General features: G+C 32.4%; 1 protein-coding gene across 1 annotated transcript; it reads right to left on the reverse strand.

The window, feature by feature from the left end:
* Positions 1-1345: 1345 nt before the first annotated feature.
* On the reverse strand, positions 1346-11764 carry LOC119644148 (bridging integrator 2-like; the record flags this gene model as incomplete). Its single annotated transcript, XM_038043676.1, has 6 exons — positions 1346-2235; positions 5801-5923; positions 6022-6103; positions 8073-8348; positions 8429-8619; positions 11620-11764. Coding segments are annotated over 6 exons (1692 nt in total), but the record flags the coding sequence as incomplete, so codon positions are not given.
* Positions 11765-13841: the final 2077 nt, after the last annotated feature.

Genomic DNA, 13841 nt, shown 5'->3' on the forward strand with positions numbered 1-13841 from the left:
GGCCAATTCTAAATAAAATCGATGGAGTCCTTCAAAAAAAAAAAAAACTCAGGAAGACGAAAATTTTTGAATGACACTCTTACGGAACTAAAGATCATTTCTTGGTTTAACATTTCCACAACTTTCGTTTACTAAGGGATTGTATGCCAATATAATCATTTCTAGTAATAAATTTCATATATATTTGTAGTCAACTTCTGGCCTGGATTAATAATTTCTTTAACCGCATATATAAAACCTAATTTGATCGATCAGCCGAAGACCTAAGCGACATAGAGAAAATGATCTAAACTAACGTGATCTTCCATTTACTTTATTCTGGTGCAAAATAGTTTATATTCACGTTCTTTCATTTTTTTTTTTTTCTTTTAACCTGCCTTGCTGGACCCTCTCGAGACCTAAATGATATAGAGGCAATGGTTCTTCATCTTGAATCCTGCTTTCTCTACCGCCTCTCCCTTTCTTACTTGCGGTTCAGAAGAACTTAAGTTAAGCCTTGACAGATCGATTCAGAAAGTGATTCTGAGCATGTCTGTCCGTCTCTCCGCCTTGTTTTCTTATATTCAACTTATAGTCGGCAATTTTTTAGATATTTTGATGAAATTTGGTACATTGACATGTTGCGATCGAAGGGCGAAAGCTACTAAAAATGCGTAGGCGTTTTATTTGGAAAAGTCGTTATATGAACAACTTTAGGGTGGGTAGGATACAGATGTAGACATCGATGGCCATTATTTTAGCTATTGTTGTACATAAGAGATTTTCGTTCCCGGATCCGGAGGACACTTTGCAACTTTTCTTTTGGATGCGATTTTTTTTCTATATCGAAAGTGTTTACATTTGACTGACACGGCGTACAAAGCAAAATATATTCGGAAAAATTCTATTGAACGAGGGAAACCCCAATGAACGTTAAATCTGCCTGAGTAGTCTCAGGATAGTTGCGTCTCTTCTAATATGCAAGCACTTGGGAAGTGTTTTCTTCTTCTTTTTTTCTAATGAAGTTTTTTTTTGCTTTCGCTTTTGTGAAATTTTTTTGTAGCCCATGACTGTGATGCAAATTTCACTTTTGTTACAATCTTTTTACGGTTGATTGTTGCTCTACCCTAAAAAACTTTAAGTGATATTTCTTTTTTGGGAAGTTTCTCAACAGAAGGAAGAAGACAGGTGGGCTTATATGCTTTTCACTCACTCAGCGAATGATTTTTATTTCAAATTTTATATGAAAATTTCCACTAACCACTATACTGAAAAGTTGTTCTTTCTCTCTAAAGAGAATAGGACAAACAAGGAGAGAGACAGAAAAAGAGAGAGAGAGAGAGAGATTAAGAGAGATTTTTTTTTGATTTTAAGTATATTTCTATAATTTTTTACCTAATTGTTGCTGTTGTTTATTCGAATCATCTATGGTGGTGCTTGTCGTGGTAATGGCATTGGCATCTGTATCTTTATTGCCATTAGTGGTGGTGTTGTTATTGGTGATGGTAGTGGTGGTGGTAGTGGTGGTGGCGGTGGCGGTGGCGGTGCTAGTCATGTTGTTGTTGCTATTTGTGGTAGTAACTAAACAATTCTCGCCATTTGTTGTTTGTTTATTGCTATTACCGTTAAGATTGAGCTCGAATGATGAGATACTGCTAAGAGAAGCTGTTGTTCCTACAGACACTGTATTTGACGTTCCGGTTGAGACTTTTGATGTTGTTGCTGTTATTGTTGCTAATGTGGTTATTGTTGTTGTTGCCATCGTTGAATTAACATTACTCAGATTAAGGTCATTTTTGACTTTGTGCAATTTTGTACCATTAGATGGCGATTTCTCTTTAAGGGCAATTGTTGCGCTAAGTTCATTAATTGGGGCGGCATGATTGATGGTAGGAGAAGCGCTGACCGATGCAGCAACAATGTCTGCATCTTTTGATGCTTCCTTTGATATAGCAATTGTTCCTATTGTTGTTGATGATGAGATGACGTTTTGACTAAGCAACTTTTCGGGATCGTTTGTTGTTGCATTGTTGTCCCCTACATCGTTTTCTATTACGCTGTTGCCCAGAACCGTATCGGTTGCCAGCATTTTTGTACTTGGCGTACTTGTACGGCTGTGTATTACTGGTGACGATGAATCTGCTTTCGCTACCGCTATTTCTCCGGCAATGGGTTGCGTTGTATCCGGTGGTGGTGGTGTCGGGGAACCTTCATGATCAAGTCGTTGTCCTAATGCTGAAGAGCTCGGAGATGGTGCTAATGGTTTGTTTGTTTCGTTGTTTTCATTTAAATCATTTTTTGTTTTTGTTTTTTTTTTTTTTTTAATGATATTTTTATATGTTTTTATGTTCGTTGCCAGTCGATTGATTGGTTGCATGTTGTGAATGCGTTTATTTAATTTAATAATTTTATTGTGTATGTGTTGTTATTTATATGGATTTTTTTCGATTTTGTTAGATTTCATTCCACAAAATAAAACAAAAAAAAAAAAAAAAAAAAAAAAAATACAAACAAACGATTAACAAAAAATAAAAATAAAAAATGGGAGGAAAAATAATTTTTTGTTTTTGCTAGGATTCGATAGAAACGACAGAAAGAAAATTTATAACATGCACGCAGGCAAAAAAAAAAAAAAAAAAACGGAAAAATTTGATTTTGTTCAAGCCAAACTAATTAAACGAAAACACTTTCAACAGAATTTATGTAAAAATATATTTGTTTTGCTTCAGGGTCAAACTTTTATGGCATTGAAAATTTAATAAAAAAAAAAACAATAAATTCCTTTTTTCATTTAAAATTATTTACAGACTACTACTGTAGGCATTTATATAAAGTTTTATCTTTTCTATAATTAGTATGAATTTAGTTAATTACTTGAAAAGAAAAGTGCTGGTTACGGGAGTAAGTTGCCACAAGAAACCCTGGTAATTTATTTAATAAAATTTATCAAAGATTCACATTTTTCGTTTTTTTTTTTAAATGATTCTATGATTTTTACACTAATCACTTAAGGACTGAGGATGTATTCACGTTTGTAACACCTGGAGGGAAACTTCAATGACTGTATAAAGTATATTGATCCCCGATTAGTACCAAACTAAACATGTCTGTCCGAGTGTTCGTCTATGCAATGCCTAAGGTATACATTCCTCTGGTCACAAAAATACAAATAATGACTTGAAATCGGAAATCAGAAGTTTTTGCGCGCATGCTGGCATTGAAAGCGAGCCATATTAGTCAATAGTCATGTCTAGAACGTAACGTAAGCAGAGAACATCCCCGACTTGTCATCTTTTTCTTTTGCTCAGTACCCGGCCACAGACTACAACAGGCATACAATAAAAATTTCCATATATTTCCACATGTTTACTAGTAAAATGGGAAAGGTAAGCCCCACCCAGCTTATACCGTAAACTATCAAAATTTAGTTTTATTTCGAATATATCATTTTAGTACAGTCGAATATATTATTTCATGAAATGTCGAAATCATCGAATTTAACCGTTGTGTACATTGATAGTTCGTATTACGTTATCAATTTTCACTAATAGATGTCGCTGATCAAAGTGCATGCAAGCGCTTATTCATTTCTTTACTCGTCATAGTTGTAACCTGCTAAAGGATATTTTAAGACTGTGCAGATGCGCATAGCAATCATTTTCGGTATCGATATAAGCTTATCTGTCTATGCATATATATATATATATTTCAATCTACAGGTCGTAATTTTTGTGACATTTTGAAGTAATTCGATAGATTGATCTGATATTGTAATGAAAAATGATTCTGATGAATGAAAGTGGAACAAGTAAACGAAAAGCAAAGTAGAAAGCAAATTTCGTTCATTTACCCGAATTTTTCGGCGACCGAAATGTTAGAAGGTAAGTCGTTGATTAAATTTTCTTTTTCTTTCGATAGCGTATAAGTTTTGCAGATGTTGTGAGCCTCTTAACAAACGGTCCTCAGGGTCCAAATTGTTTAATGGACATGTACTCTACAGTTTGAAACACTCGTTATATGCAAAAAAAAAAAAAAAAAAAAAAACGACGCAATTTTCGAAAGTTTTCGGCAAAAATCGCTAAGCAAATAGTTGCATCTCAGCATATCAAGTTTTTCTGAAGATCTAATTTTTTTTTTTTTTTTTTAAGATCAAAGTTGATCTAGCATTGTGCTTTAATATGTAAATTTACTGCGATAAGTTTGAAGGAAGTAAGCATATTTTTTGGAACACTTTCCATATATCTTATGAAAAATAAGCTTTTACAGGGCAATAATTTTTATCTATAGTTATTGATATTTTATAGATAACACGGACGTTAATGAAAAACTATGCTAGGCGAAGTGGTATACATATATACAATATATATATATATATATATATATACATCTTCGCGTGTTTTTTAGAAAAGATTGTGGGCCGATAATAGTATTTACAGTAGAAAGACCGATAGATAGAGAAGGAAACCTGAGGATATCAAAACTAACCTAGAGGGTATCAAAATTAACCTTAATTTGTAATACTTAATACTCTTGTCTTGGATGGAATGGCCAAAACGATTTCAGAAATAATTAAAAATATTTTTGATTTTTTTAATATAAATTTTCGCGAAATGTTTTGTAAAAATTTTAAAATAAGGAGGCTACTAACGACGTGAAACAGCAATTAACAGTCTAACAATTTTTGGAAATGCCACTTTGAATAAGATTGGCTACCTAGTCACATTTCGCTGTGGATTGCCTTAAGGTATAACTCCAAGTGATTTTTCATAGTTTTACCAAAGAGGCGAACTACAAGTTTCTTTTTGAAAGTATACTTTGCCAGGGGCATGGTCCATGTTCCATGTAAAAATGTTAGCAACCTTTTCAAGGCGACACTACCGGTCTGACACTAAAGTATGGAAAAACTCTTAATTGAGATTTCATCAGAGTGTGAAAGAGTGATTGCATTTTCCTAATCGGGCCAAGAGACGCTCACAAAACACATCTTTATGTATAGGCATGTATGTGAATCTTTGATACTTACATTAGATGTTGTTATTAAATTTATAATTTTTTATTTTTTTTTATTTTCTTGTATTCGTATTACAAATACGATTTTCTTATATTCAAATGGAATGCAATTTTCGTTTACTTCGTCCTCTTCTTAAGTATGGATATGAGTTTTCCAAAACGAACTTTAAAATTGCCAAAAACTAAGAGGGAAAGGGGAATAAATAAAATTTATATATCAAAAAAACCAAAATAAAAAAAAAATAAATAAATAAATAAAAAGAAGTGAAAGGTAAACTATGAAGAAATAAAATAACAGAGCGAAGGACAAAACAAAATGATAATAATAAAAATAATAATAATAATAATAAATTATAAATATTTTTCATATAAAACGCAAATAATTTTTACATAACTTTCTTTACAATTCTACTAATTATTTAATTTACTAAAATTATTACAAATTATTGAAATTATTATGCAATATGACAAAAAAAAAGAAGATATTTTCATATGATTTTTTTTTTTTTTTTACAGAGTTTTTGAGCAATTTTAAAATTGATTTAAGAAATTAAAAGAAAATGTAAGAGAAAAAAAAAAAAAATGGAAAACAAAATCAAATTTTTAATGTATTAACCAAAAAAAAAAAAAAACATTTTTTTAAATATTAAATTAAGTATACAAAAAAAAAAAAAAAGTGAAATAAACAAAGGGAAAAATTATTAAATTGAAAACTTTTATAAATAAAACGAACTTTAAGCAAATTTATCAAGAAATTTTGTTTGGGAGAACGTTAGCTTTAAGAAGAGATTATACTTTTCAATGTACTTACGATTGTTGCTGGTGCCATTGGCTGTTATTTGATTTTGGTATTGATTACTATTGGTAATGTTGGCATTATTCAATTGTTTTACTGGCGTTTGTATGGGACCTGTGGTTCCTTTGAGAACGTTCGCTAATCGTTTTAATAACAAAAAAAAAAAAATTGAAAAGAAATTTAGTTTAAAATTTAGTTTTAAATAAAACGAAGAAGAAATCCAAATATTCACTTACATGTTTGCTTTCTAAGCGTATTGGAGCCACGTTGTGATTCGGTAGCCAATTTATCGACAATGGCTTCTAATTCCGAGAATATCTTTTCGTATGAAAATGAGAAAGAGAAATATTTACCGATCAAATAAAAACTAAAAAATTGTAACGAGATAAAAAAATGACAGTCATTACAGGCCTGTGCATGGCGATTAATTATGCGAATATTTCAAGTCTTTACGGCTACGGACGAATTTGAAAGGCTTTCAAACCAAGTCAGATTCAATCTTTTCTGTATATTTGCGGATGTCGCCTCCTTAAAATACTTTCACTTTAAAACCCTCAAAGATCCATTTTTATATACCGTAGCATATATTTATATACCGCATAGAATCCCATAAACTATACATTTTATTTGTCTCTCGATTAGGCTAACATTAGGTTAGTGCAATCGATTAAGCTATTCTTGTCTCGCTATCTCGCTGTTACTATTACGATATCAAAATTTTGTCTGAAAGAACTTATTTGATTCCAAGTTGAAATAATGGTGTGGTAGTTTTGAATATCGCCCCGACATCTGTTCGTAGGATAGGTCACAATTAGTGAAACTACTGCTAAATTTCTTCCTCTTCTCTCTGTTGACAGAACACGCCTAGAGTTAACATAATTTCTTTTTTGTTTCTTTTTCTATACAGAAAGTGGATTAAAGTTACGGCGGGCTAAAAGTGAAAGGCCTGCTAAGATCAACTGCCTTAAAGATATTGTAGGACCCCGCTCAGTGTTTTTGAAATTAATGCAATATATACGATGCCATGTTTTATCTCCTCTTGCCGTCATCTTCTATTCAAAGGGAATTAAAGAAATCGACTTGAGCTCTTCAAATACAGATCATAAGCATGAAAATACGCGTATTTTTCTTTGCCGTCGATTTTAATGGTTTACTCCATTGACGCTAGGACCTTTTACGCTTCGGATTAAAGGGCTTTATCTATTCTTGCTTCTATGCTTTCTGTTACCATCCACCAACAGTAAATTTTAATTACTCCCCTTAATCATGTTTTCCAAAAATGATGGTGTTTTGTCGCATATCGTAACGTTTACTCAAAAAATCTATATTCATCGATATTCATATACTTTGACTTCAAGTTTAAAGAAAATATTATTGCATGATAGGATAGTTTTTAAAGTGTTTTTCCTGGTGACGGTCGTATATCTTCGAATTGTGCTGGACATTTTCTCTCTTTCGGCTAGGACTTAATCCGACAAACGCTCATTCGTTCATGAGCTAAATGAAAGCGACAACTTCCGCCCCACAGTTACTAAGAGAATCCTGCAACTTAGAGAGTCTAAGGCAAGCTGGAATGCGAGAACATTTGGGAAACCTTCGCTCTAGGCAAGGAGAGCCCTATATGCACCTGTAACTATTCAATATCTCTACGAGCAGGGCAACCACAATCAAACCGACACTATACGAAGGGCCTTATCAAGATGTCAAGAAGTCTGTCGACGTCACACTTTTTGAAATCTTGACCCAAGCTGCCCCTTAGTTCACACTATGCCTTGCATTCGGATTATCAATTCGTCATGAATTGCCCTCCAACGGGCAAATATCAACCCAGCAGTGCTAATCTAACTATAATTTCTCTGACGCCGTTAATCACTTGCAAAATTATGTGTAAATGTTGACTCTCGATGGTAGCTGATTGCTTTGTGGAAAAGTCTGCAATCAGACCACTCATCAAGTTGTCGCTGGCAGGTCCTTGTCACCAGAAGAGTGACCGGACCGTTAAACGAATATGATTAAGTAATAATGCGTACTGTACTTTCTTTACGTTACGCTACGTTAGATAAAATTTAAAACATGTTTGCCTGATTAATGTAAAAATGGTTTGATCCCTTAGTTTGTTATGTTTTATAAAACTTGACGTAGGCAGATTGTTTTTCCTAAGAATGCGTTTTGTTTTTTGAGAGCTTTATCTGAGCAATTTCTATCTAGATTTACAGGCTGTTGTTTTCTAATATCCATTACATTTTCTATCTTATCGTAAACGAGCATTAAACGAGCATTTACTTACTTTCGATGTTTCATTATGAAAAACTTGCTCTGTGGCAAAGAGAGTTTGCAAGTTAGTAACCAAAAATAATATTCTTGAGTCGTATAAAGCGGGCAACTCGTCATGCAATTCAGTATTCATTAATTCATAAGTGCGACGAGCTTCCTCCAATTGTTCGCGACCCTTTGTCAATTTGACATCATCTTTACGTTTATTGGCATTAGCCTGTAGATTTTGGAACGAATGACGTTGACCATCATAGTCAATCAGTTTACGATTACGTTTATCGACTTTTTTCTACAAAATAAAGGGAAAATTATTTTGAATTTTAAATGGCATAAATAAATCGTGAAATAAATTATTTCTGACAAAAATACCTTCATTTCTGGAAATTGTCCGGTATAGGTGTTCAATGGTATTAAAACTTGATCGGCTAGTTTGTGTGAAAAGTCTTGCCATAGCGACTCCGAGGCAGACACTTGAGCTTGTAAGGCATCGTAACCGGTCCATTGAGGTTCATAAATTTCGCAAACGGCCTCCATTAAGCTCTTAGAAGCAGCTTGAGCAGCTTTAAGAAACACAAAAGTTTTTTATTTAATTAAAATGTTGACAATAAGGAGTTTGCTTAGCCGGTATTAGAAAAGAAGAAAACTTATAAAGTAAAAAAACTTCTTCTTCAGTTTGTAGCTTCTTAATCAGTGCACCTACGCATGTCCGTCTGTCTGCTCAACTGGGTAGTATCTGTGGTAAACGCTGTCAATATCGTCTATAAAGAGTTTGCAAAAGAGTTTGAAAGTGGCCTAAGCTTTTCAAAGGACACGCCTACAACGCCAACACGCCTATACGGTAAAAACTTTTATTTTGATTGTAGAAAAAAAATCAGCCGCGACCACTTCCTATTATAGAGCTTGAAAATTTCGTTGTTTATTTTTTTAGGATAAGGGTGATGGGCATAATAGATTCGGTCCCGACCGAATTAAATTTTCTTATTTGTTTTTTTTTTTTTAACAAAGAAAGCAATTATGTGCCCTTTCGACTTTCACTACTTCACTTTTCCAGGATGTGAAGATAAATTCGAGCAAAGACATCTACCATATCTGTTAACAAAACTCTGTAAACGGTTTAACAGAGCTTTGCTAAATATTTAAAATTACGATAAAGTTGGATTTGAAAGCGCACTCCGTCCATATTAAACTACGTAAAAACATTTTTGTCGACATCTCTATGAAAATGCCTTTTAAAAAAACTAAATAAATTCAAATTTTGCTTATGGTAATTATTTTTAACAATTTTTTGAAATTTGGTACGTTAGCGAAAAATGGCTATGGAATAAAACCCAAATTTGGGGCTCTAGTGCGGCCAAACTAAAAAATGTCACCTATATCCATCTATACCACGTGAATATATATAAATGTACCTGTCGAATGAGCAAAAATAGTTAAAACTTTTCTTTCGGGAACTATTTTTAACGATCTTTCGAAATATAGTATGTTAGCGAAAAATGGGTGTGAGTATAATATAGTATAGTATGGCATAGTACTAGTATGGTACAAGTATAATATAGTACTAGTACAGTATACACTAATATAATACACTCTAATATAGCACAATATATTCCAGTAAAAAATACACTATACTGTAGTACAATAAATTTCAATACAAAATACACTATACCGTAGTACACTATACTGTAGTATACTTCCCATACAAAATACTGCAGTATAGTGTATTAACTGCATTAGTGTATTAGTGTATTAAAATTATTGTATTGAAACTTATTGTGTATTTGGTATGGGAAATTATTGTACTCCAGTATAGTGTATTTTGTATGGGATATTATTGTACTACAGTATAGTATATTTTGTATTAGAGTATACTATATTAGTGTATACTGTACTAGTACTATACTATACTCGTACCATACTAGTACTATGCCATACTATACTATATTATACTCACAACCATTTTTCGCTAACATACGATACTTCAAAAGATCCTTAAAAATAGTTCCCGAAAGAAAAGTTTGAACTATTTTTGTTCATTCGACATGTACCTTTATATAGATTCACGTGATGTAGGTGAATATAGGTGTCATCTTCTAGTTTGGCCGCCGAAAATCTCAAATTTGCCCGTTATCCCATATCCATTTTTCGCTAATATACCAAATTTGAAAACATCGTTAAATTTAACTCCCATAGGCAGAATTTGAATTTGTTCGCTTTGTTTGAAAGGTATTTTCATATAGATTCATGAAATATCCACAAAAATATTTTGCTTTTTTCAATATGGACGCAGTAGGCTGTCAAATCCAACTATATCTCAATTGTAATTATTTAACAGAGCTCTGTTAAATAGTTAACAGAGTTTTGTTAACAGAAACGGTAGGTGTCTTTGCTAGTTAAATTCGAATTTATCTTCACACCCTTCACCACTTTTCTTATTTGCAAAAAGGAAAAAAGAAAAACTTATAAAAGGCTGCATACGATATTTAGAGAGAACTTCATAAGTGAATGTGTGATTTTATTGGCGTCGTCGCAAACTATTTTATCTCCAAAATATTTTGGCTTCATGTCGACGTGAGTTTAAACCATGACTTTAATTAATTTAAATCGGGTTTTGACGCCTGCAGAGTTCTAGACAATTTTATCTTCATTTTCGCTGCGAGCTTAAAAAACGAATTCAATGCACATCTGTAGTGAAACATTATTACATCCTAAAAAAAATTATATTCGTTTAAAGTGCAATGTTCTGAGAAGCAAAGGTGTGATGTGAGTCTAAGATCCGAAGGTGTCATTTCCAATAGCTTGGTGGATGTGTTCCTTATATGGTCCTATAAGCCCATCTTCTCCCAGTTTCAATCAAACTTAGTGTATATTAAGTTTGTGTGGATGTGTGGTACATCCAGGAGGACTTGAGACAGACAGAGGGGCTTAAGATAGATCCACCGATCGATGGAGAATATTTTCGGAATCGATCTAAGCTTGTCGGTCCGCCTGTCCGTTGGATATCTGTCAACATAAAACTCGAAATTTTCGAGATATTTCAATGAAATTTGACACTTTGAGGTGCTTTGATCTAAGAACGAACGCTTTTGAAAATGATTCGGATCGGTCCACTTCTTCGACCACTCCCCCTATAAACACCTGACTTTGAAAAGTTTTCAAACGGAAAATAATTGCAATATTGTAAAGGTGCAGACGTGCAAAAATGGATACGATGATTGGACCACTGCTAAACAAATATCGTTCCTTCGACTCGACATAACCGATGTTCTCAGAAAGATAGGAAAAAGTTATAGAAAATTATGGGAAATTTTTCTATTTGATATATATATTGAATTAATTTTTCCTAATAAATGACTTTTTTAAGTTAAAGGATGATCAAAATACATGCAGGCACCTAATAAATAATCAACTATTACCACTTTTCCCACAACCGAATCGATAATCTGTTCTTCGCCGGTAATTGCGAATGCATTTTCCTAATGTTATTTTAGTTTACAAAAAAAAAAAAAAAAAAAAGGAAAAACGATTTATATACAAAGAAGAAAGGGGAAAGAATTACATACCTCGTATACATCTAATGTAATTATTGAATTCTTTTTGTAATCTATTGGCATTTTGTTGTTGACGATTGAAATTGTTCAAGTGATCATCAAATATTTCATCTGCTGTTCTATCAACTTTACCCAAATTTTGTAAAAGCTGCAAAGAAAATGAAAATCAACAAAGATACAACAAAGATCAAATAATAATCAATACCAAAAAGTAAATAAATGCGAAAAAAAAGAATAATTAATCAGTTCATCATAAAAAATACATAATAGAAATATTCAAGAAAATATTCAATAACTAACTGGGAGACGATTATTTTTCATGTTTTTTTTTATATATAAAAATAAAAAAAATTAAAGCTAAAATATCAAAAAAAATTTATCTTACAATAAATCCTGACAATCATCATAATGATGTTTTGGCACACAAATCTAAACAAAAGCTACAGCAAACAGACAACAAAATAACGACATTTTTATGCATTTGTTACACTTGTTGTGTACGATTTTTTGCTGCTGTGTATTTCTCTGCTTATGTTTTCTTCTTCTTCGTCTTCTTCTTTTTTTTTTGATATTTTTGCTTAAATAAAAAAGCGGAGATGAAAAAAACATATATATAACAGAAAAAAAAAAAATTTCAATTTCCATTTGAGAAGAAGAAAATAACCCAACAACGTTGTTGACTGAATTTTTCTTGTAGCTGTGAAAAAAATCGCAGACAATAGCAGATTGAAAGAGAGACAACAGATATACTATATGTGTACACTTGTGTACTGTATGTGTATAAATGTATATAGTATATCTATCTATCTATATGTCTGTCTTTGAATTTGCTTTGCTATTGTCTGAGTTTTTTTTTTTTTTTTTTCTATTTTTATTGTATCACTGGGCCATTTATACGGAAATTTTCATTTAGTTGGCATTTTTTCGAGAAATTTTTTTTAGTTTAATCTTCTGCATTAAAAATGGAAATAAAATGCCGTTTTATGGCATTTCGAAGATAATCTCTGCAAAGTAAACTAATAGAAAAATAGATTCTCAAGAGGATCTTTCTCTCTCTCTCTAAAGAAATGATTTTGAACAATCAATAACCCACCGTACCATACCATGCCAAGGGTTAATGGTCTGAAAATGTTTAAAAAAAAAGAGAGAAAAACTATATTGAAGAATGTTTTTTGTACTCGGGATAATTTCAGTGATTTTGTCAAATGTTTTTTTATTCATTCATTTATTTGAAATCCTTGGCATTTACGTGATGTTCAAAGGCATTAATTGGGCAAAATATGATCAATGAATACCAATGAATGGTTCCGATTTTCACCTTAGCATATGACGCAATGTAAAGAAGGAAAAAATTGAATTTTATTAATTAATGCAATGGTTGCATTGATGATCGTCGATCATTTATTTATATCAATTAACTTTTTATGACGAGTATATACGTCATTATTCGTTCATCCGTTCTTGCCGGATTTCCTTACAAAAATTTCATCATGATGAATGTGTCTTTGCCATCATAATAATGCAAGTTAGAAAATATTTTTGTCATTTTGTCAAATCATGTCATCTGTGTTTGACGAGTATGTGTCGTTATCGTTAAAAAGGTCGACACAGTATTTTTCCACTTTCTTCTATTGATTCAACTTCTCAGATATCATTTTTACGTGCTTTCTTTCCCATTCCCGAAAACAGAAAGATAAGCTAACTCTTAAGGGTTTGAAGGCCATTTTACTGAAATTACGATTAATTTAGTGATTTCGTGTACGATTTTTGCGAATCTATGAAAATTATTAATAAAGTAGCCCTTTAGTGTAAACATTTTACTGCGTGGAAGGGACAACTCTTGGTTGGTTTCACGTAAAAATCAAAAAGCGACAATTGGTAAAGACGTAACTCTTATTGACTGGACACACAAGTCCACTACCCTGCATACTGCCTATCTTTTTTGCACTTTCCCCGTATGGTCTCTTCTGACTATCACCTTGTTACACGCATAGGAGGAGTCATCCCCTGAGTGATTGGTCGTCATATTAAAAAGAAAAAAAAACTTTACGACCTTTGGTTACATCATATTTCGAATGATTCTTTTACATAGTCTTCGTCTTTTTCAAATGTTTCCATGTTCATCAGTTGTAGCGTTCATAGGCTGATTATGTTGCATATTCAAATTTATGTTGAGAACGGCTTTCTTATATCGCTTTTGGGAATTTAAAATGCTACGAAAGGACGTCGGACAG

Source organism: Glossina fuscipes, unplaced genomic scaffold (genome assembly GCF_014805625.2).
Source record: "Glossina fuscipes isolate IAEA_lab_2018 unplaced genomic scaffold, Yale_Gfus_2 93016, whole genome shotgun sequence".
NCBI classification, from domain to species: Eukaryota; Metazoa; Arthropoda; class Insecta; order Diptera; family Glossinidae; genus Glossina; species Glossina fuscipes.